The sequence below is a fragment of the Mastigoproctus giganteus genome, chromosome 2, assembly GCF_048544385.1.
Source record: "Mastigoproctus giganteus isolate SK-2022 chromosome 2, ASM4854438v1, whole genome shotgun sequence".
NCBI classification, from domain to species: domain Eukaryota; kingdom Metazoa; phylum Arthropoda; class Arachnida; order Uropygi; family Thelyphonidae; genus Mastigoproctus; species Mastigoproctus giganteus.
Window position 1 is genome coordinate 212,730,979 of NC_143576.1, and position 23,873 is coordinate 212,754,851.

General features: G+C 35.7%; 1 protein-coding gene across 1 annotated transcript in view; it reads left to right on the forward strand.

Moving 5' to 3' along the window:
• Positions 1-23,873, forward strand: part of LOC150090042 (muscle calcium channel subunit alpha-1-like) — a 1,145,904-nt gene that overhangs the window by 733,283 nt on the left and 388,748 nt on the right. Inside the window, exons 24-25 of the mRNA XM_090389719.1 lie at positions 445-532; positions 6,383-6,490. Coding sequence (XP_090245845.1) covers positions 445-532; positions 6,383-6,490 — 196 coding nt within the window. The remainder of the gene's footprint in view (positions 1-444; positions 533-6,382; positions 6,491-23,873) is intronic.

Consider the following 23,873-nt stretch of genomic DNA (forward strand, 5'->3'; position numbering starts at 1 on the left):
GCAGATATCAAGTAAATGAGCAATTCTTAGTTTCATCTTCATTTGAATAGTAGAATAAACTTCCGGTACCATATTCAGACAATGCTTCACTAAAATTCTCACATAAAAATAATTCCTCAGGAAATCTGTTTCTCTCAAGAGCGGCTTAAGTAATATATTTGTAAAATGTTTCAGTTATTAAGAGAGGCATTAAATATTGTATATTAAAAATATCTTTAATTTTTGCATGAATCAGTAATCTTGTTATTTTTCATGTTGAATAAAGTAACACATGTTTTTCATTGAAAGAAAGGTATACAACATTTCATTTCAGTTAGCTTCAAGGAAATTAGCATAAACTTACTTTAAATACAAAGTAAATTTTAAATATTGCACTGTTTTTACTTCCTCTTGTGGTCCTTTAATAATAATTATTATTTTATTTTTTTTTTATTATGTGAACAGTAATGGAGCAATTTCTGTTGTGAAAATTCTTCGTGTTTTAAGGGTTTTACGTCCATTGAGAGCCATTAACCGTGCCAAAGGTCTGAAGGTCAGTAAATATTTAATGTATTTATAATTGTTCAAAATATTTCAAAATTCATTACTATATTTAATAACCACTCTTATACCACGTGAAATCAATAATATAGTTTATTTAAGCTTATATAGACCAAACCATTATACATTTTAAGGTGATGTTTCAGGCGTCTTACTGATACTCATTATTAGACCATGCTGTTGTTAGAGGTAGAGAAATCGAAAGGGTTACAATTTGAATTATATTACAATAATTATTAATTGTGAATTTTAAGTCTTAAAGTATTTAAGGTTACAATTTTGCTTGCCGACACTACCAGAACCTGATGTGCATATCGGCAAGAGGTGCTGCCAACAGTTAATTTATAGAAGTTTAAACTTATTTTTAATTTGAGTTAGAACATCTATTCTTAAAGATGTGCATGTGGCTGTTTTTGATCTGAATTCCTTTGTTATCCATGGCTCCTATTAAAAAAAGGCTTCTTTGTAGAGTCTACGGTTATGGTATCTGTTTATGGCCAGTACTGATCGGAAAATGCCCATTTGTGGCCCTCTGTCCATTTATGGAAAGCTGGGTCTGTATTTGTTACTCGACCTTTTTCAATGGCATTCCTGTGTTGACAAATCCTGGTTCCTACTGTTTCACACTTACAGGAGGACCAGCATATGATGAAAACAGCAATGGTCCATGGATCCATCCTGCCAGGTGTTGGAATGCAAACCGATGATGTAATGGTGTGGGGAGTATTTTCATGGTTCACTTTATATCAGTGGAACAACATTTGCATGCTATTGTTTCTGACTAGGTGCATACCCTAATGACTGAACTATATCCACCTGGGAATGGGTTCTTTTGACAGGATGATGCATCATGTTACAAGGCCAGCACTGTACAGAAATGGTTTCATTATAAGAATATCAGTGATATATCACCATTTTTTCCATAGTAGTAAAAAACTACAGAAGTAGTGTAAATGGCATTGATTTAATTGTATCTCATATTGTGACTACCTTCACAATGAGTTATCATGTATTGCACTACCTCGAACAAGTAATGCTTCACCAATCGAGAAGACTATCGTTACTTATTCTCAAGGGATACCACCATCCAGGTGGCACTGTTTCAAGGTTTGTGGCCTATTGCCAGTGGGCGAGTAGGTACCCTGGTGGTGCAATCATGCCAACCCAGTCGTGTAGTATAACTCCACAATATGAGAGATGCCAGTTGGTATTCATAGTAATAATACTAAAAAGAATAAATGCACAAGGCATAATAGGCTATGGATTGGTAATTCACAATAAGAATATCAGTGATATATTGCCATATTTTTCTGTAGTAGTAAAAAACTACAGAAGTAGTGTAAATAGCATTGATTTAATTGTATCTCATATTGTGACTACCTTCACAACAAGTTACCATGTATTGCACTACCTTGAATATGTAACAATAAGTTACATATTCGAGGTATGAATGTGTAACTGATTGTAACTTATTCTGAGAATAAGTAACAGTAGTCTTCTCCATTGGTGAAGCATTACTTATTCGAGGTAGTGCAATACATTGTAATTCATTGTGAAGATAGTCACAATACGAGATACATACATTTAAATCAATACCATTTACACTACTTCTATGGTTTTTTACTATTACATAAAAATATGGTGATATATGTGTGGTTGATTGCCGGACCAAACTTCCATCTGTCATTGTAGAACTTGATTAAATAGATTCAAGGCAGAACTAGACAAACATTTTAAGTGAGTGGATGGGTGAAATTAGAAGGGTTTTTTTTTTTGGCTGATGCTATATAAGCTTGCTTTCTTGCATCATGTGCCTTTGCTAATGCTAATATCACTGATATTCTTATAGTGAATTACCAATCCATAACCTATTATGCTTTGTGCATTTATTCTTTTTATAAATAGTTTCAGGAAAAGAGAGTGAATTCAGCTTGCTGCAGTAACATCCCAGCCATTAGATTTCAATCCATCTGAACACCTCAGGGATGAGGTGGAACAAAAGAAGGACATTGAAAATGGCAGAGTAAAAAATTCAGACATGGCTATGTTTTGAGTGTTCTATTATCTTCAGACAAGGTACAATGAGTTGTGCTTTCTGAAACATCTCTTTGGTTACCACTGTCGTACCAGGGTATTTGATTGACTGTAGCCCTTCTGCTACAAATCTTGTTAGCTTCTGCAGGTGGTGTCTCACATTAACCTCTGTTGGTTTCTCACATCAGTGAGTTGTTTCAGATTGCTATTTGGTGGATGTTATTTGGTTCTTGGACCATTCTCAATACACCTGAGACAGAGTTGTACACTAAAACCACAGCAGTTTGCAATTTCTAAAATACATATATGGCCCTCTACATTCAAAATCACTTAAATCTTTTATCTTATTGAATATAAGTTAGTGCATAGCATTATTTTAGTTCATAGTAAATCACCAAAGTAGGTGAAATGGCATTGTTTTTGTTGTAGCTACATTTCACTTACTTTGGTGATTTACTGTGAACTAAAATGATGCTATGCACTAACTTGTTCGATTAGTGAATTTTCCGTAGTCTGAGGCTTTCAGCCCTAAAACCTTTTTAATCTTTTATCTTGCTAATTCTTGCACTGAGTTGCCCACATACAGCATTGCTACGTGCCATGCAATATATAGCCCACTTGCTTTATATCACATATACAGACATGTGATGCCATTAGTGAAAGAGCACTTCATTTCATGAAAAGTGTAGCTTTATATAGGTAAACCTATACAAAGACATTTGTATAAGCAAATGTCTGATGAGTAAAGGCTTTTTCCTATCAAGCTACAAATATTGTCAGAGAGCTGCTGCTGCTGATGTATTATTAAAAATAGCAGGGCAGTGCAAGGATGAAAAGTTTGAGGTAAACGGGAAATAAAATAAATATATATATCAGGGGTAGTTGAAAACTTTCTTGCAATAATATATTTCATTACTTGAGTATAAAAATAAACAGAATAATATTAAATTACACATATATGTAACTGATGTTTTAGAGTAATATCTTAATATTATTATGTTAATATGTTTTAAAAAAAAGTCATATTATATCCTTTGAAACCAATAATTTCACATAAGAAAACAACTATACAGTAATGAAATGACTGTTTTTGATAGGACACTCTGGGAAGTAAATCTGCAAGGATATGATGACATTACACAGTGGTTGTTCATTGAATAGTACCATCAGGAACTGAGCTGCTGATAAATTCAAAAGGGGTCAGAAAATAACTCACCAAAGTTTGAATCCAAGTCTTGATGGCCCATGAATATCTCAACCACGTGAATTCAAACTGTTATAACCTAATTTTGAATGAATGTCAGATTACTATACATAGAAAAGACATTAAACATATCCTGTGAATGAGTCTGTCATAGTGATTTTTATTGTTGTCATTTTATTGGTATTTTTTACACCAAAATGCAAAGTAAAGTAAGTAATAATAATTAAAAATTAAAATGTTTTTTAGGAATCACAGGAATATTAGCATTTCTTCATCATAGGTTTGGCTTTCTATCTCTTTTATTGTTTTTATTGTGGGAAATTCAAGGAGTAGGGCAAAAAAACTGAATTTGTCCATAAAATATAATAATAAAAACAATGTGCCCACTTACATAACACTTTTTTTGAGATGGCCAACTTTATTAAAAAATTAATTAAAAAAATTAAAATAAGAAAAATTGAAAAGCAATGGAGAACAAACATTTTTTTTCAAATTTCCTTTATTTTAAAACAATTTTATTCTTGTATTTTTCATAAAGTTATATTGGATGGAATACAAAATTCACTGAGTGCTTGCTCATGCAATACTTTTTGAACTAACAGAGATGGATGCTGTTGTTATAATTCTTTAAACATTATTCCATTAACATAAAAATATTATTAACATTATTTAAAAAAAAGTTATTTTTTTTTGTAATTAATATCCCTCATATTGTTAAAATAATGGATGCAATTGAAAATTTCAGTTTTAAATTACTTCTAACTTTTATTTCAAAATACATTGCAAGTGACTTTTGATTTTTTTTTAGAATACCTACTTGAGGGTTAAATCTGGCAATAAGACAAATTGTGTGAGGTTCTGGTATAAATCAAGCAGTGGGTACTAAGTTAAAAAAAAAATGGCAAAAATTCTTATACCGTATATTAAAGTTGCACTGCTTAATTTTCAGCACTCACCTCTTGACGAATCTGCTTGAATGTGATGAGAATTATAGAAGACACATAGTTAATAAGAATGAGACTTACTTTTACTAAAATATTACTCATGTTGTGGTTCAATTTCAATTTTAAAAATTAAAACATGAAATTAATTAAACCCATTAAAAATATGCACGTAAGAAAGGGAATGTATATTCCATTTCACAGTTGTCATTAAAAACATGAAGGTAATGATAACCCTGAATAGATTAATTATTAATGAAAAGCCAGTAGTTGTGCATGAGCAACTTTCGATATTTGTCTTCAGTTAGCTTTGTGAGAAGAGGAATGCGAATGTTATTAATAAGAAGAACTATCACCCAAGATGCAATGCTCTGAATTGCATCTCGGGTGATAAAATAGGGGAGAGGTTTGATTGATTGGGAGTTTTGTGTTTAATACATTCAATGACGTGTGCCGACAAAACCATTCAATAACTAAAGCTTCTTTTGGAGAATTTTATAATTAGATTTCACTTTAATTATAGTAATAGCTGAATCAATCAGTGGATTATGATTGTGGGAATGGACATGTTGTGCTAACTTCATACTAGATAGGTTAAACTTAAAACTATTAAAATGATAATATGCGTGCATATTAGAGATTTTGGAAGTACCAAATTTAGTCATGGTGCTCCTGATATAACAGGCATTACTATCTAGTACAGAGTTAGCACAGCACGTCCATTCCCACAATCATAATCCACTGATTCAGCTATTACTATAATTAAAGTGAAATCTAATTATAAAATTATCCAAAACGAAGCTTTAGTTATTGAATGGTTTCGTCGGCACACGTCATTGAATGTATTAAACACAAAACTCCCAATCAATCAAACCTCTCCCCTATTTGGGACTTGGCACAAATAAAGTTCTCACATGCTCTGAATAGCATCTCGGTTGATAGCTCTTCTTATTAATAACATTCGCATTCCTCTTCTCACAAAGCTAACTGAAGACGAATATCGAAAGTTGCTCGTGCACAACTATTGGCTTTTCATTAATAATTAATCTATTCAGGGTTATCATCACCTTTATGTTTTTAATGACAACTGTGAAATGGAATATACATTCCCTTTCTTACGCGCATATTTTTAATGGGTTTAATTAATTTCATGTTTTAATTTTTAAAATTGAAATTGAACCATGACTTGATTAATGTTTTAGTAAAAGTAAGTCTCTCATTCTTATTAACTATGTGTCTTCTATAATTCTCATCACATCCAAGCGGTTTGTCAAGAGGTGAGTGCTGAAAATTAAGTGGTGCTCCTTTAATATATTTAGTCATTATAACACAGCACATAAGGAATTCTTCAACTTAGAGTTATGATGATTGTAACTTAATGATTTAAGTTAAAATTCTTGAATAATAAATTTAATTGAAATACTTGTTTCACAATCTTTTATATTAACTTTTTAGCACGAAGTAATTAAATTACTTCATGCTAAAAATCAGAAGTAATTAAATTACTTCTGATTTTGCTTTGATAAAAATCCAGAAATCCTCAGAATTTTTAATTTTTTTTAAGTTGGCATGTCTGTTGACATCATCACTTTTATCTGACTTTTTTTTTCTTTTTTTTTTAATCGCAAGTTTATAGATATATTCTATTTTGTATTTGATATAGCATGTAGTCCAGTGTGTTATTGTGGCAGTCAAAACTATAGGCAACATAATGTTGGTGACCTTTCTTCTAAACTTCATGTTTGGTGTCATTGGGGTACAGCTGTTCAAGGTATGCTAAATATAATCTTTTGTAATGCTTTTAGAATATTTTATAAATATTTATAAATAATTTATACTTTTAAAACACATCCTGTATAGGGCTTATTGTAAGAATAAAAAATGCCTGGGGTGGTGGCTTACAGACATTATATCTTACTATTTCTGCCATCATTCTCTAATCCCAGAGTGATATTTCCTAGGTTACATATTCACCTAGGAATATGTACTATTAGGTACATTCTAACCTGATGATATAATCCCAGTATGCAAAATAGCATACTTGGATTATATCATCAGGTGCTGTCACAAGTGTATATACTCTTATAAGTGTATTTGCATACAATGGAAGAAAGCAAGCTTATGCAGCATCCGCCAAAAATATAAAAAATAAAAACCCTCCCATTTCACCCCTCCATTCATTCCAAATGCCTGTCTGGCTCAGCCTTAAAATTATTTAGGCTATTAGCTTCCACAACGAAAGATGGAAGTCTGTTCCACCAATCAACTACCCACTGGCAAAAGGAAAATTTCTGCAAATCTATTCTACAACTATCTTTTCTCAAATTGAAACTGTGCCTCCTCAGGTTCCCATCAGTATTCAGCTCGCTCAACCCATTCAAGGCCTTATACACCTCAATCAGATCACCTCTCAGGTGCCTACTCTCCAGCGCTGCAATTTGCAGAACTTAAGCCTTTCTTGGTAAGAGCACCCCTTTGTTCCCCTTACCAATCTTGTTACCCTTCTTCGCACTCGTTCTAGCAACTCTACATCCTTCCTAAAATGAGGCCTCCTGACCTGTACACAGTACTCTAGATGTGGCCTGACCGCTGCCTTCTGTAACAGGATAATCACTTCCCTGTCCCTGCTAGCAAAATTCCTATATATCATTGACAAGATTCCATGAACTGCCCTGGCAGTCCGTCTGCTCTGTCAGCGAACTTCATATTTGACTGCACAATTACCCCCCCCCCCCAGGTCTTTTTCACTTTCCACTTCCCTGAGTGTAGTACCACATAGTTGGTACGTTTCTCTTCGGTTATTGCTATCTACATGCAGTACTTTGCATTTGTCAATGTTAAACTTCAGTTGCCACTTCAGCCCATTTTCCCAACTTATCTAGATCCAGTTGGAGTAGCATACTGTCTTTACTGTTGTTAACAACCCTGCCAACCTTTGTATCATCTGCAAACTTGGACATTAAACCTTGATATACCTTCATCAATATCATTGATAAATATACAAAACAACATTGGGCCAGACACTGAACCATGGAGAACTCCACTAATAACATTTGTCCACGAAGAGCAGTATCAATTGATTACCATTCTCTGTCGTGTCCTACTCAACCATCCCTTTATATATCCATTGTAGCAACTTACTTTTAATGCTATACCTCTCCATTTTGGTACAGCAGTCTTCCATGTGCAACAGTATAAAAAGCTTTCCTGAAATATAAGTATATGATATAAAAATTATTTTTGGCATTCAGTTCCTTTGTGACCACATCATAGTATCCAATCAAAACTTCAGTTGCCACTTCAGCCCATTTTCCCAACTTATCTAGATCCAGTTGGAGTAGCATACTGTCTTTACTGTTGTTAACAACCCTGCCAACCTTTGTATCATCTGCAAACTTGGACATTAAACCTTGATATACCTTCATCAATATCATTGATAAATATACAAAACAACATTGGGCCAGACACTGAACCATGGAGAACTCCACTAATAACATTTGTCCACGAAGAGCAGTATCAATTGATTACCATTCTCTGTCGTGTCCTACTCAACCATCCCTTTATATATCCATTGTAGCAACTTACCTTTAATGCTATACCTCTCCATTTTGGTACAGCAGTCTTCCATGTGCAACAGTATAAAAAGCTTTCCTGAAATATAAGTATATGATATCAAAATTATTTTTGGCATTCAGTTCCTTTGTGACCACATCATAGTATCCAATCAAATAGGTCAGACAAAACCTCCCTTTAACAAACCATTGCTGTGTCTTAACTATTACTGCAGTCTTGTCTAGATGATCTTGCAATGCTTCTTTAACCAGTGATTCCATTATTTTCACTGAAACACAAGTTAAACTAACAGGTCTGTAGTTACTTGTGTTACCTTTTGAACCCCCTTTGTGATTTGGTGATACATTTGCACACCTCCAGTCCATGGAGACCTCCCCTGAGTCCAAGGAAGCTCCCATAATTATGGCTAAGGATTTGCTTACTTCCTTTGCTGTCTCCTTTAATATAACTGGATAGATCCTGTCCACCCCAGGTGTCTTCTTTATGTTTAACTTCAACAATTTCTCCTCGACTTTGCTCTTTTGTAATAACTACAAAATAACTTAGCTCCCTGTTAGCATTTGATAAACTTCTGGCACTTCCTTCAATGAATAACTCCTTATATGTGAATATAGATGCAAAATACTCATTCAGTTTATCAGCTACCTGAGCATGGTCATCAATAGTCAACCCATCTATGTTAAGTGGTCCAATATGATTCATCCCTTTCCTTCTAGAGTTTACATAAGTAAAGAACTCTTTGCTGTTTTTATTTACATCCTTTGTCAAAGATTTCTCGTAATCTGTCTTCGCCTGGTTAACCTCCTTTGTGACTTGATTACAGACTAGTTTATACCTGCCATAGGCTTCTGTGTCACCTGATACTTTATATACATCCCATACATTTTTCTTCTGTGCCACAAGCCTCATGAATTCATCTGACATCCATTTAGTCCTAAACCTTGAACAGTATTTCTTAGTTGGAATGAAAAGCCTAGTAGCCTCCAAAATTAAGTCCCTGAAGGATTCCCATTTAGAATTCCACATTGGTAACATCATCAGTTGATCGCACTGTACAGAATTTAGAAGCCATCTGTGACCACCGTAGTCACCTTTATGAAAGCAAAAGCCCTTTCCTTTAGCCTTGATGGTAGTTACATCTTTAAGTAATTCCCACATCAGTACATTGTGATCACTGTCACCCAGTGGTTCCTTTATCTGCAAATTTTTAATGCATGAATAATCATTGCTGATAATCAGATAATCAGTATTACTCCCTCTGGTTGCCTCTTGAACATGTTGCTGTAGAAAACAGTCATCCAGTAAATCCATAAAAGTCTTGCTAGTGTGCGAGTGACCAATCCTCAAGTTCCATGCAATATCTGGAAAGTTAAAATCCCCCATTATAAGTCATTCTGATTTCTTGGCCCACTCTATTTCTCTGCACAATTGCTCATTATACTCATCGGCGCCTCATTAGCCAGGTGGGCAGGAGCAGCAGTGCATATCCAATCAAGAAGCACATGCTTCTTGATTGGACCGGGGTTCGAGCCCATGACCACCAAATACAGAAGATGTGGAAAGGTCAGGGAATGACCACCGCATATCTCTGGAGCAATATGGCCTCAGTTGCTAATGCTCCTAAAAACCAAATAACAATAACAACAATTCATTAGGCCTATAACACACATCTACTCTCATTTTTCCTTTCCCCATGCTTATTTCACACCAAACAGACTCAACACTGCATTGTCCACCAACATCAATTGGATGCACTTCCTTAGATTTTATGTGTTTCTTAACTAACAGCATAACCCCTCCTCCCTTCCTATCCTGTCTATCCTTCCTGTACACAGTGTACTCCCCAAATTCCAATTCTGCACTGCTTATATTTGTGTGATACCACGTCTCTGATATCCCAACAATATCTGCCTTTGATGTCTTGACTAGCACTTCAAGCTTATCAAATTTATTAATTATATTCATAGCATTACTGTATAGTAGGACTATATAGTAATGCTATATAGTAGTCTATATAGTAGGACTGACAGAGCAGGTTTATGGAAGGAGATGGAAAGAAACCCCATGGTGGAATGATAGGACGAGAGAAGCTGTGAAAATCAAGAATAATGCATTCAGGACCTACTTTCAGAACAGAAATGACAAGAATAAAGAGAGAGATGAAATCGTGAAGAGAGAAGCCAAGAGGATAGTTAAAGATTAAAGAAGACTGTGGTTGGAAGAATGGAGTGAAACTCTACGACAAGATATCGATGGTAATAAAAAGATGCTGTATGGTATGGTGAGGAAAAGGAGAAGAGATAGTGAACAGAGCAAATACTTGATGGATGAGAATGAGAACTTAATAACTAAGGATGAAGAGATAAGAGGAACACGGAAGAAGTATTTTGAAAATCTGTTGAATGTGCAGGACAGCCAGCAAAAGGGATAAAGGCAGATTGATCATAAAAGAGGTGATGAAAGCGAAGATACAGAGAGAGAGAGAGAGAGAGAGAGAGCGAGCAGACAGATTTGACTTGAAATTATGTAGTGGAGGCATGGAAATATATCAAGACAGGTAAGTCTGCTGGTATGGATGAGATAAATGGAGAAATGCTGAAGGCTATAGGTGAGGCAGGGATAGCGTGGACATACAGACTGTTCTGTAAGTTCTGGGATGAGAGACAGGTGCCGAAGGACTGGAAAGAAGGTTTGATCATCCCGTTGTTCAAGAAGGGGAACAGGAAAAAATGTTTCAATTATAGAGGTATCACACTGACATCACATGTGAGTAAGCTGTATGAGAGAGTGTTAGAGCGGAAGATAAGAGGAACGATTGAAAATAGGATAGCCGGGGAAAATAGTAAGGTTTTAGGCCTGGCAGATCAATGGCGGATCTAATTTTCTGCATCAGGCAACTGATGGAAAAGTGTTATGAACACAATAAAGAATTATGTATGGAATTTTTGGATATAAAGAAAGCGTTTGATGCCGTAAAGAGAGAGAAAGTGTGGGAGGTTTTGAGAAACTTGGGGCTAGAGGAACATCTTGTTGAGAGAATTGATAATATGTGCACCAATACAGTGAGAAAAGTAAGAACGTGGTGGGGTTGATGGAGAGCTTCAAAATAATATCAGGTTTGAGGCAAGGAGGCATTCTGTCACCACTACTGTTCATATCTGTCATGAATGATGTGCAATGTAGAGTGGTGGAACAACTTGGACAAGACCAGATGAAAGTCATGCTCTTTGCAGATGACCTCTGCATATGGGGAGAGAGCAGGGAACAAGTGCAATGGCAAGTTGATATATGGCTAGTATGGCCAATGAATTTGAACTTGTTTTCAGTCGGGAAATGAGTGAAGTAATGGTTCTAAAGAGGAGTGGCGAGCTTGATGGATACATTACAATGGAAGGGAAACAGCTAAAAATGGTTAACAACTTCAAGTATCTAGGAAGCACCATTACAAAGATTGGAGTAATAGATAAAGGAATAAGTAGAAGGATACAAGTGGGTGGGAATTTCTATAGGCAGACAAGAGATCTGATCTGGAACAGGAACATACCAATGAAGTGTAAGAAGGCTATATATCAGGCCTATTATGTACCAATTCTGACATATGCATCTGAAACTTGGACTATGAGGAAAAAGGATGAAAGCAGAATTCAGGGGGCAGAAATGAGTTTTGTGAGGAGTATAACCAGAAAGAAAAGACCCAACAAAATCGGGAATGATATGCTTAGGGAGAGAATTCAGGTTGAAAAACTCCAGAATAGGATTGAAAGGTCTCCTTTGAAATGGTTTGGACATGTCAAGAAGATGAACGATGTTTAATTTACAATTAAGGGAAAAAGATCTAGGGGGAGACCAAGAATGAGATGGCAGGACATGATAAAGACTGATGTCATTAAGAGAGGAGGAAATTGGAGTGAAATCAATGACGGTGAGAAGTACACGGACAGGGAATGATGGCGAGGCTCCATACGTCGAACCATGGAACAGTGGAACGATGATAGATGATGACTCGTAGAATTGGTGTACATGCAAGTATACATGCACCTGTTCCTACTCTTAATTACCCTAACACAGCTCAGGTATTTACTTGTTCCACTATGACTTCCAACAGTCCTGGAAATCTCCATTACCTTGCTTTCCACGCTGCTGCTCATTCTAATAGTAGCAGTGCAAGAATCACTTTTGCCTCTGCCTGCAGCCACTGTTAACCTTTCAGTCTGTGTATCCCCCGAAGCTAGTAGTTTTCCAACCCACCTAATACTGCCTCGATAGCATCAGCAAATATTCTTGCACCCTTTCTATTTAAGTTTACCCCATCCCTGTAGAAGCAGTCTCTCCTGTCAACAAGTGCAGACCAGGCTGAAAAAAATTCTACTCCTTTAGCCTTGCACAATCTCTCCAGGGCTGAATTGATTGACAAGGCTCTCATCATATACTCTCACCTATCATGTCTGGGCAGAATTGCAGACACTTTCACATTCAATCCTAACTCATGACTTTTTTTCAATGTTGAGTAAATCTGTAGATCTCTTAATGTCATTAGTTCCAACGTGTACAACATCACCTTTTGTGCCCTTAAAAGATGATATCTGCTCTACAACGTCATCAACCTTTGCCCCTGGCAGACATACCCTGGTCCTGTTCCACCTATCCTTCTTGCATAGTATATTCCCCATCTCCCTGAAAATAGTGTCACCAACAATAACTAGTTCCTTTGGCATCAGCACATTCTGCCTTGGAGATTGCCTGTGTTTTGCCTGATACACAGGAGTGAGCTCTGTCATTGAGCTGGGCAGCTGAGAACTTGATGGGCACCTCATATTAATTTCTTCGAGGGCATTTACCCTACACTTCAAGCTCTCATAGATGCTCACCAGAACACTGAGTTGGTGCCTAATTTCTTGACAGTCTAGACACGTAACACACATGCACAAAGGCATCCTCCTTGGCTAGATCATGTCCTGTTTTAGAAAGTTTGGCAAACATTTCACATTTTGCACTTTTATGCGTTGGAGAATTTTTCTTTGTTCCCTTTGTTTCTCCCCCGAGTCAAAGCACTCTCGCTAGTCTGTGATCTTTGCTTCGCAGCTCTAGTCTGTATTTTTGTTTAAATATAATCTAATTAACAATGAATTTTAATTAGGTTAATATTATTTTTGATTAATTTATAATACTATAATAAGCTAACAGATTCCTAATACAGTGCTTCGTATTATGCTATCTAATTTTACTTTATACCTTACGCTATCAGTTTGAGATATATAAATGTTAAGCTATTTCTTATCGACTACAATATGGCAGCTAGTTCAACAATATTGGCACCGACACTGGTGCCAATATTTTTTACTTTATTGTGTTAGGGTTGACGATATATATGGGGGTGCAAGGTGGATTTCCCTTGAATTTTTGATTAATTTTTTTTTTTTAGCTATGGAAAATGTGACATTTTTTGGAGAAGTTTTGAACTTGATTTTTTTTGCTTATGTCTTCTGCCTTGTTCATTATGGTGGGGAAATGTTTTTAAGCACTTTCTTCTCCCTGTCAAATAATATAGTAAATAATATTACTTTAGGCATTTTCATTGTTTATTTTAATACCTCCCTACTTCTAACCTTAACCTAGCTAAACACCCCAAATCCCTCTTTTCATTTGCATTTAAAGTGCTTATGAAGGGTAAATTTTCTCTCTCTCTCTCTCTCTCTCTCTCTCTCTCTCTCTCTCTCTCTCTCTCTCTCTCTCTCTCTCTCTCTCACGCACACACACAGTCCAGAACTTCCCAGAATAAGCAGTTTCTTTCAAAATTCAGTAATTATCATTATTAATTAATGTAGAAATGATTCTGTATGACAGTGCAGGGATCAAGACTTTTGAATTTTTTTAATCTGTCTGTGTATTATATCATTATATAATAATTTTTATTTTATTTTATTTTTTGGCTGATGCTATATAAGCTTGATTTCTTGCATCATATGCATCAACTAATGCTAATATTTAACCAGTAGGTAGTATACGTTTTGATGTATTTATATCTTATAAGCCTCTTCTAGAAGATTAACTATATCTGCAATAAGGCCTCTAAGGTTGGGATTATTCATACCAAAAATTTAAACAGATATGCCAACCGTTTAAAACTGATTTAATAATAAAATAAAATAAAATAATACAAAAGACTGTAAAATAATATTTACAAAAATTTGATTATTTACAAAAACTAGTTTACAACAAAAATAAAATAAGTAAATAAGTTAAAATGCATTAAAATATACATTTAAAAGCGATAAAAACACTATTGAAGCTCTTGGAGGTGTCTACCTCCTTCCACATTGCTGAGAAAGGAGGTATATGTATATTTTAATGCATTTTAACTTATTTACTTATTTGCTATCACTGGAATCCAAGGCCCACATCCAAGTTCTTCCCTGTGAGAGGAAAAGCACTTTCGGGGCCTAGGACTTGGCACAATTTTGAGTCCCTGGATTTTTTTTGTAATTTTCTTCCATTAGTTAAACAATAATTTTCATAGTGATAGTGACTGGTTTAAACTGAAAACATTAACTTGGCAGTGGTGCCACCCCTAAAAATTTGGGTGCCTGTCTGGGGAACTTGACAGACACCCAACTTATTTTTTTTCAGAAATTAAAAAAAAAAAAAAAAAAAATTGTTTTTTTGAATTCCACTTAGACAATTCCAATATTTCATCTTTACCTTTTATTTAAAAAAAATTAAATAAATTCTTCTTAAAATAATATTTTAAACATATTAAATATAAATATGAATCTATGCCTTTCCATTTTTAACTTAAAGAAACCACTAAGCATGCAAAATTTCAAATGTGTGCATGCACATATATTTCTTCTTATTATGTATGTAAATCTTTAAAAAAAAATTTTTTTTTTAAATTTCTATACGTTATTTCCAGTTTCAGATTTATTTCAAATTTGGTGTGCTGTGAAATGAGCAAAATTTGAAAATTATTCATGTTGCTTTCTGCATAGTGTACTTTGTGACATAATGTTGCATTTCATGTTCTCATCTTTATTATGTAAAAATAATAACAAATCTTTCAAAAACAATTCATATAAGATGAGATATATATAAAATTAGTGGAAGAGGAAAAGCAAGGAATCTTGAAATGAAAATAAATGCAAAATTTGAAACCTGGCATTATTAGCATCTGTCTCAAGTGCCTTGCTGCTCTTTAACTTTTCAAATAATTGCTAAGATGATGGCAAAGCACCTGACAGGTGCTTTGATTCTGCATGATTTTTACTGTGAAAATCATGCAGAATCAATTCAGAAACTATTTGTAGTAAAATTTGTCTATATTTAGGAAGGAAAAAAAAATTTTGGATTTTTAATCTTTGATTAATAGTTTACATTAATTATGAGATTGTTAATTTGGAGAAGCACCTGTCAGGTGCCCCACCACTGCTGCTATGTTAAGTATGAAATACATTAAGTGCAAAAAAGTGTGCAATTACAACTAATATATGTTAATTTTCTGAGGATGGCATAATGAACTTTGATTATTGTCAAAATATGTTTTAAAAATATGTGAAGTTAATAAAATGGAAAGTAGGTGTTACTTTTTGTATATATGGTCCTTTTCTTAGATCTTGCAGTTCAGGCACAGTTTCTAAAAATCCAAACCCCTTGTAATATCCTGTTCTGATAAGGACAGACTCTGTGACCTTAGCTTTTATGATTCATTATTAACCTCTTTAAGTTCTTTATAAGCAATAACTTTGAAAATGAGCTTTCAGCTTCATAGTTGGAGATAGGTTGAATCAGGTATAGTCTGATTGCAGTAAACATCACAGGAAGAGTGTCAGATAGCTGTTTGTCATGTGTTTGTAGATAGCAAAGGTTCTTCTAAATTATATTTAAGTATGTGACTGAAATACTGAAGTAATTCACTTAAGTTTACTTAAACATTATCTGTGCACATACTTAAGAAGATATTAATATCGTTTTTATCAAGATATTTTCTACCTACTTAGAATTAAAATTAAAAATGAAAGTAAAGTTCTTGTGTGCAGTGACATGTTAATTTTTTAAATATATATCAGTTGATACATCTTAATTCTTGGAACAACAAAAAAGAGGAAAAGATAGCCAAGTACACTGTATTGCTAAAAGTATCCCCAACCCCCAATTTGGGAAAAATCAACAATACCTACTCAGTAAGTCTTTGTATAAAAAGTTTGGTGAGCATGACTGTGCTCTTCATTGGGATGGATTGTTTCTGTGGAGTTGATTCTAAGGCTGAGTGTAGAATAGTTCTGGAGATGGCAAGCTTGATTCCCTGCATGTTTATTGAGCCACCTCACAATCCAGTATTCAGTTCCAAGAAAATGGTTTAAAGTGTGTAAGCAGTACAGAAGACTAGATTTCTTAGGCATAGAGTGAAACTTGGTAAATGCATCTTTGAATACAGTGAGTTTTACAATTTAGCATTAGCATTAGTAGAGGCATTTGATGCAAGAAAGCAAGCTTATGCAGCATCAGTCAAAAAAAAAAAAAAAAACCCCACTTCCACTTCACCCCTCTGTTCGTTCAAAATACCTGTCCAGCTGAGCCTTAAACTTATTTAGGCTATCAACCTCCACCACAAGGGATGGCAGTCTGTTCCACCAACCAACCACCCGCTGGCTAAAGGCAAATTTCCGCACGTCTATCCTACATCTGTCTTTCCTCAATTTGAATTTATGCCCTCTCAGGTGATTTTTCTGAGCTAGAGGAAGAATCCCATCAGCATTGAGCATGCTTAAACCATTCAAGGCTTTATACACCTCTATCAGATCACCTCGCTGGTGCCTAGTCTCCAGACACTGTAATTTGCAAAACTTAAGCCTTTCTTCATAAGAGCACCCCTTTGTTCCTTCACTAATCTTGTTGCCCTTCTCTGTACTCGTTCCAGCAGCTCTACATCCTTCTTGAAATGAGGCCTCCAGACCTGTATACAGTACTCTAGGTGTGGCCTGACCATTGCCTTATACAATGGAATAATCACCTCCTTATCCCTGCTGGAAAAATTCCTGTATATCATTGACAATACTCCATGAGCTACTCTTGCGGCCCGTCTGCACTGCTCAGAGAACTTCATATTTGCCTGCACAACCACCCCCAAGTCCCTTTCATTCTCTACCACTGTCAGTGTAGTACCACAGAGTTGATACGTTGCTCTGGGGTTGCTGTTTCCCATGTGTAGTACTTTACATTTGTCAATGTTAAACTTCATTTGCCATCTCTCAGCCCATCTGCTCAACCTTTCCAGATCCTGTTGCAGCAGCATAGTGTCAGTAGTGTCCTTGACAACCCTGCCAACCTTTGTATCATCTGCAAACTTGGACATTAAGCTTGATATACCATCATCAATATCATTTATAAATACAGAAAACAATAATGGACCCAACACTGAGCCCTGAGGGACTCCACTAATAACATTAGTCCACGATGAACAGTGTCCATTGATTACCACTCTCTGTCTTCTCCCCCTCAACCACCCCTTTATCCATAGCAGCAATTTGCCTCCAATGTCACACTGCTCCAATTTGTGTAGCAGTCTTCCATGTGCAACAGTATCAAAAGCCTTTCTAAGATCCAAGTATATAATATCAAAGTTATTCCCTGCATCCAGTTCTTTTGTGACTGCATCATAATATCCAATCAAGTTGGTCAGGCAAGACTTCCCCTTAACAAAACCATGCTGTGTCTGAGCTATAACTGAAGTCTTGTCTAAATGATCCTGCAGTGCTTCTTTAACCAGTGCCTCCATTAATTTTCCTGGAACAGAAGTTAAGCTCACAGGTCTATAATTACTTGTGTCAGCCTTTGATCCTCCTTTGTGAATTGGGGTCACATTTGCACATTTCCAGATATAAGACAAGACTGAGTTTTAGAAGGATTGAAATCATCTAAGTTGTCTTTGCCCCACTGGGGAATTACATGAAGATTGGCATTTAAGGAATTGGTAGCAGATTTTCGAGAAGTTGAAGCTGATTGAGCAGGGCAAGGTTTCTCAAAATGGAAAGTGGAATGCAATGTGCTATTATCGTCAAAACTATGGATAGGATTTCCAGTCAATGGAAGAAGGTCATTAATATACAAGATGAAAAGAGTGGGGGAAAGAACTGAATCTTGGGGGACACTGGCATTAGTGGAGAAATTAGAAGACAGAGAGCCACCTACCATCACCTTCAGTGAGCGATCAGAGAGAAAACTGGATAACCAATTACTAAAAACAGTTGGCAAACCATAAGATAGAAGTTTGTTTAGAAGACCTTTATGCCAAACACGATCAAAAGCCTTTGAGATGTCGAGCAACTACTTGCGTTTCACCAAACCTTTCCACTGAATTAGTCCATAAATGGGTAACATAAGCCAGAATGTCACCAGTGGATCGACATTGACGGAATCCATACTGGCGATCGTTGATCAGATGAAAGGTTTTTAGGTAGTTTAAGTGTTGGCAGTTAATTGATTTCTCCATTACTTTAGAAAGGGTAGAAGTAATTGCAATGGGATGATAATTGGATGGGAGGGATTTGTCACCCTTTTTAGGAACTGGCTGAATATGAGCATATTTCCAAGCAGAAGGAAAAACACCTTTGGAATAAGAAAGTTAAAAAAGGCAGCAAAGAATAGGAGTAAGTTCAGGAGCACATGTTTTGAGAACAAGTGGAGAAATACCTTCGGGACCCGGAGCTTTCTTAGCATCAAAATTCGTCAAAATCCTTCTGACATCCTTTTGACGGAAGACCACAGGAGGCATCGAATGGAGAGTGTTGGGAATGGTGAGAGGTGTTTTACCAAGATCATTAATACATTAGTTGGAAGAAAAATAGGATGCTAGCAGGTCAGCTTTATCCTTGGCTGAAGTGACAACAGAACCATCTGGTTTGACAGAGGTGGGAGCATAGATGGAAAAAAGTTGCTGTCAATAGCTTTGGCAGGAGACTAGAATGCTCCACTACCATTAGGGCAAGAAGCAAGTTTTCTACTCTTAGCCTGTTCAAACTCTAGTTTGGACTGATTAATAACTGCTTTACAATTGTTGCGAGCTTTAGTGTAGGCAGAAAATGAAACTGGAGAATTAGAAACAAGCCAATTATGATATGCAACATTCTTCTCTTGAACAGCCTTAGCACATTTATTGGAAAACCAAGGTTTCATAAAGGACAAGATTTTAAAGTGGAGTGTGGGATAAAGGATTCCATTCCTGCAAGAATAATTTCACTGACACGATCTGAGCAAACGTTGACATCAGAAGTTTTGAAACAGTAACCGACCAAGGAAAAAAAGAAAAGAAGTCTCGCAGGTCATCCTATTTTGCATTTTTGTAATGCCAAACAACACGAGGTTGGGAATAGCCATGAGATAAAGGTTCCATTGGAGACAATCACTAGGTTGTGATCTGAAGTGCCTAAAGGACCTCTCACTTCGACCGTGTACTCAGAAGGGTTGTTTGTGAGAAAAAGATCAAGCGTATTGGCTGTATGATCAGGATTGTCCGATATTCTTGTCGGTAAATGAACAATCTATGCAAGGTCATTAGTAATTGCAAAAGCCTCAGCATCTCGACCAGCTGGGTCGGTGTGACTAGAAAATGGAAGCCAGCTGGAATTGTGAACATTAAAATCATCAAGGAAAATTACCTCACCATTAGGAAAGTTGGACTGGAGAAAGTCAAGTTGCAAAGAGAGGAAATCAAAGAGCTCCAAGTGATTAGTGGAGTTGGGAGAATGGTAGAGACAATAGATGAACTTGACACAATCAGGTAGAGAGATTTTAAGCCAGAGAAGATCAAAGAGAGGAGATTCCAAATTGCCAAGTCTCTGACAGGGAATATCAGAACTGACATATGCAAAAGTACCACCTTTGAGGCAAAAAGAATCATACAGTGAATAATTTTGGCATCTAAGATGAGCAGTAGTTGAATTAACCAATAGCTGAGGTTCTGTCAGAAAAAGTACATGGGGTTTGGCAGACTGCAATTGGAAATGGACATTGTTGAGATTAGAATTGAGACCATGTATATTTGTGAAATGAATTAGGAAGTGCTTGGGAGGTTTAGATCTTTTTGCAGATAAGCTTGCTCTATTAGTTTGACAGTTCATGGTGTATTCAATAGTACTGTATAGCACTTTCAGTAGTTTTGCAGTAGTTGACCTTCCTACACTGATTGAATGTATATTCTGTGGTTTTTGTTGAAAGCAGTGATTTATTATTTGAGAGTGAGTATATTTTTTGAACATTTTCTGTAAATTGCATCCAATTAAAAATGGCCTTAACTACATAGTGTTTCTAGATTTGAAAGTTGACTGCTGATGTAATTTTGTAGAATGTGTGCAGAAGAAGCTCAAATGTATGCCAAACTAGTTGCTGTTCTGATTGGTAATTGATCTATCACTTCATTAAAAATTTGGTTGGTGATATAAAGGGTCTGGAGTTTTTTATTTATTTTTTTTTATTTTTTATAGTTTGCTTCTTGAAGTTTTGAAAGAATCTATGGTTAATTGAAGAATTTTTTGTTAAAGGTTGCTTAAGCTTAGGTAGAAAAGGTACTTTTTGATATTTTAACATTAGAATTGTATCTTGACACAATTTTTCACTCTAAATTTGATGGAGAGGATTTTATAATGATCTTGTCTCTTCCTTTTTTGTGAATAGTTCTCTTGTTTATTGTATATTATTATGTTTATGTTTGTTCTGTTCCTTCATCTTTTAATTCACAGGAGAACCATGCCTTAGATCTTTCTGAGATTTTAATGGTTTTGAAACTCCAAGAAAACAAGGTGCCTTAGAGTTTTATTATTATGAATTTGGTAGTGGAGGTTCCACTTTATTGCTTTCGATGATTGCAAGATTATCTTGTTTTAAGAATTTGCTGGAAAAAATTACTCCTGATGTAGTTTATCAACTACTCATGCTAAACAGTCTTGACATCAGACTTTTTTTTTGTTTGATTAATGTGATTTTTGTTATTATCAGAAAATTTCTTCTGCTCACTGTGTTTCTGCATATCTGGCATTGTAAATATGGAGTATAATTACTTTAAGCATATAAAGGAACATTGGGATAGGTGCAAAACCCAGCAGCAGCAGTCATTGACTGCAAGATAAAATGTATTCGCACAGCTATACGGGCTGTATTTGGATTGCAGAAAAGCAGTATTATGAAAAATTTTAATTTGTTTATATTAACAATAGCGTGAGGAGTGGCAAAAGATGTAAGAAAGCAAGTTTATATAGCATCAGCAAAAAAAAAAAAAAAAAAAAGACGCCTCCCATTCCACTTATTCATTCCTTTCAAGAGTTTGTATAGTTCTTCCTTGAATTTATTTGAGCTATCAACTTTCACAACAACAGATGGAAGTTTTGTTCCAGAAATCAACCACCTGTTGGCTAAAGGAAAACTCATGCACATCTGTAATGAAACTGTCTTTTCGCAATTTGTATTTGGGCCTCCTGTGTGGTCTGAGCAAGAGGCATTGAGCTTACACAATCCATTCAAAGCCTTAAATGCCTCAATCAGATTATCTTGCAGTTGCCTAGTCTCTACATGCTGCAGTTTGCAGAACAAGCCTTTCTTGGTAAGAGCACCTCTTTGTTCCCCCTCAATAATCTCATTGCTCTTCTCTGTACTCATCCCAGCAGCTCCACATCCTACCTCACTACATCACTGTCATTAACCACCCTGCCAACCTTTGTATCATCTGCAAACTTGGACTCCATTAATAACATTAGTCTACAAAGAGCAGAGCAGAGCAGTGTCCATTAATTACCACTCTCTGTCTTTTGGAATTGTGAAAGAAAGGAAAGGAGATGAAAGACTTGTGGAATTTGCAGAAACTCGAGGAATGTCAGTAACGAACACTTTTTTGAAGAAAAGGGTGAACCCAAAGTGGACATGGAAAAACCCAAATGGATTAACAACTAACAAAATTGATTTCATCCTCACTAACAGAAGATATATTGTGAATGAAATTACTGTTCTGAACAAGGTAAACATTGGAAGTGATCACAGAATGGTAAGATGCACACTTGATATAGATGTAAGAAAAGAAAAAAAAAAAAAAAAAAAATGACTTGAGTAAATAATACAAAGGTCTTTGAGATAACAGAAGAGGAGGAAAAAGTAGTAACTGGAACTTGAGAACAAGTTTGAGCTTCTGCAGACTTTTCAGGACCAAGATATTGATGAGGAATACAAGTTTCTGAAAGTGATAGAACCAGAGAAACCTATAGGTAAAAAGAAATCCAACAAAGAAAAAAATTACTCAAGAAACACTTGTCATGATGAACCAAAGATGACAAATGAAGAGTATGATAAACACTGACAAGGACAAAATTGAGTATACTGAGTTGTTGTTGTTATTTGGTTTTTAGGAGCATTATCAACTAAGGCCATATTGCTCGGGGGATATGCGGTGGTGATTCCCTGACCTTTCCGCATCCTCCGTATTTGGTGGTCACAGGCTGGAACCCCAGTCTAATCAAGAAGTGTGTGCTATGTACTGCTGCTCCTACCCACCTGGCTACGGAGGCGCCTTACTGAGTTATGCAAAGCCATTAGAAAGAGATCAGAGAGGACATAAGAAGAAGATTTAACACAAGAAAAATAGAACAAGCACTAAGGGAACACAAAGGACTTAAATCAACAGTAATACATAAAGACAAATGATACTGAAAGTGAAGAATACTGATGGTGTACTTATAAATAACAGAGAAGACATAATTCAAATAGCAGAATATCAATATAAAGTATTATAAAAAGTCACAAGGGAATGATGCCAATAGTGGGGAAGATGGATCACAAATTTGGAACACATACGACATATCTGATATCCTTCCTGATGAGATAGAACATGCATTGAAGAAAATAAAGAATCAAAAAAGCTCCAAATGAAGATGAAGTTACTGTAGAGATGTTAAAATTGGAAGGAAGACACATGACACAGCAATTGGTAAGACTCTTCACAAAATACATTAGGAAAGGCATGTCCCCTAAGGAGTGGAATAATACAATCTTAATTTTGCTGCATAAGAGAGGAGGCAAATCAGAAATTGGAAATTATAGCCCAATTAGCATTGTCCCAGATCTACGAGTTGTTCACAAGGGTCATCACTAACAGATTAGAAAGAATACTTGATGAGAATCAGCTGAAAGAGCAAGCAGGATTTTAGGACAGGATTCTCAATTCACTTTCATGTAATATCACAAGCTAATGGAGAAAGCAAATGAATATAAAACACCATTATGCCTGGTGTTTGTGGATTACGAAAAAGCATTTGACTCCATACAGCATTAGGCAATGTTATGGGCACTGAAAACACAAGGTATAGACATCCCATACATTATAATTTTGAAAAAAAAAAAATAAAATAAAATAAAATATGCTACCTCCTTTATTGGACTATACAAAGACAGTAGCAAATTTAAAATTGAAAAGGGAGTTCGACAAGGAGACACAATATCTCCGAAGTTGTTTACTGCTGCCCTTGAGGAAAGCTTTCTGAAGATTGGACTGGTCACAGAAAGAAGTCAATGTGCATGGAGAGTACCTAAACCATTTACGGTTTGCA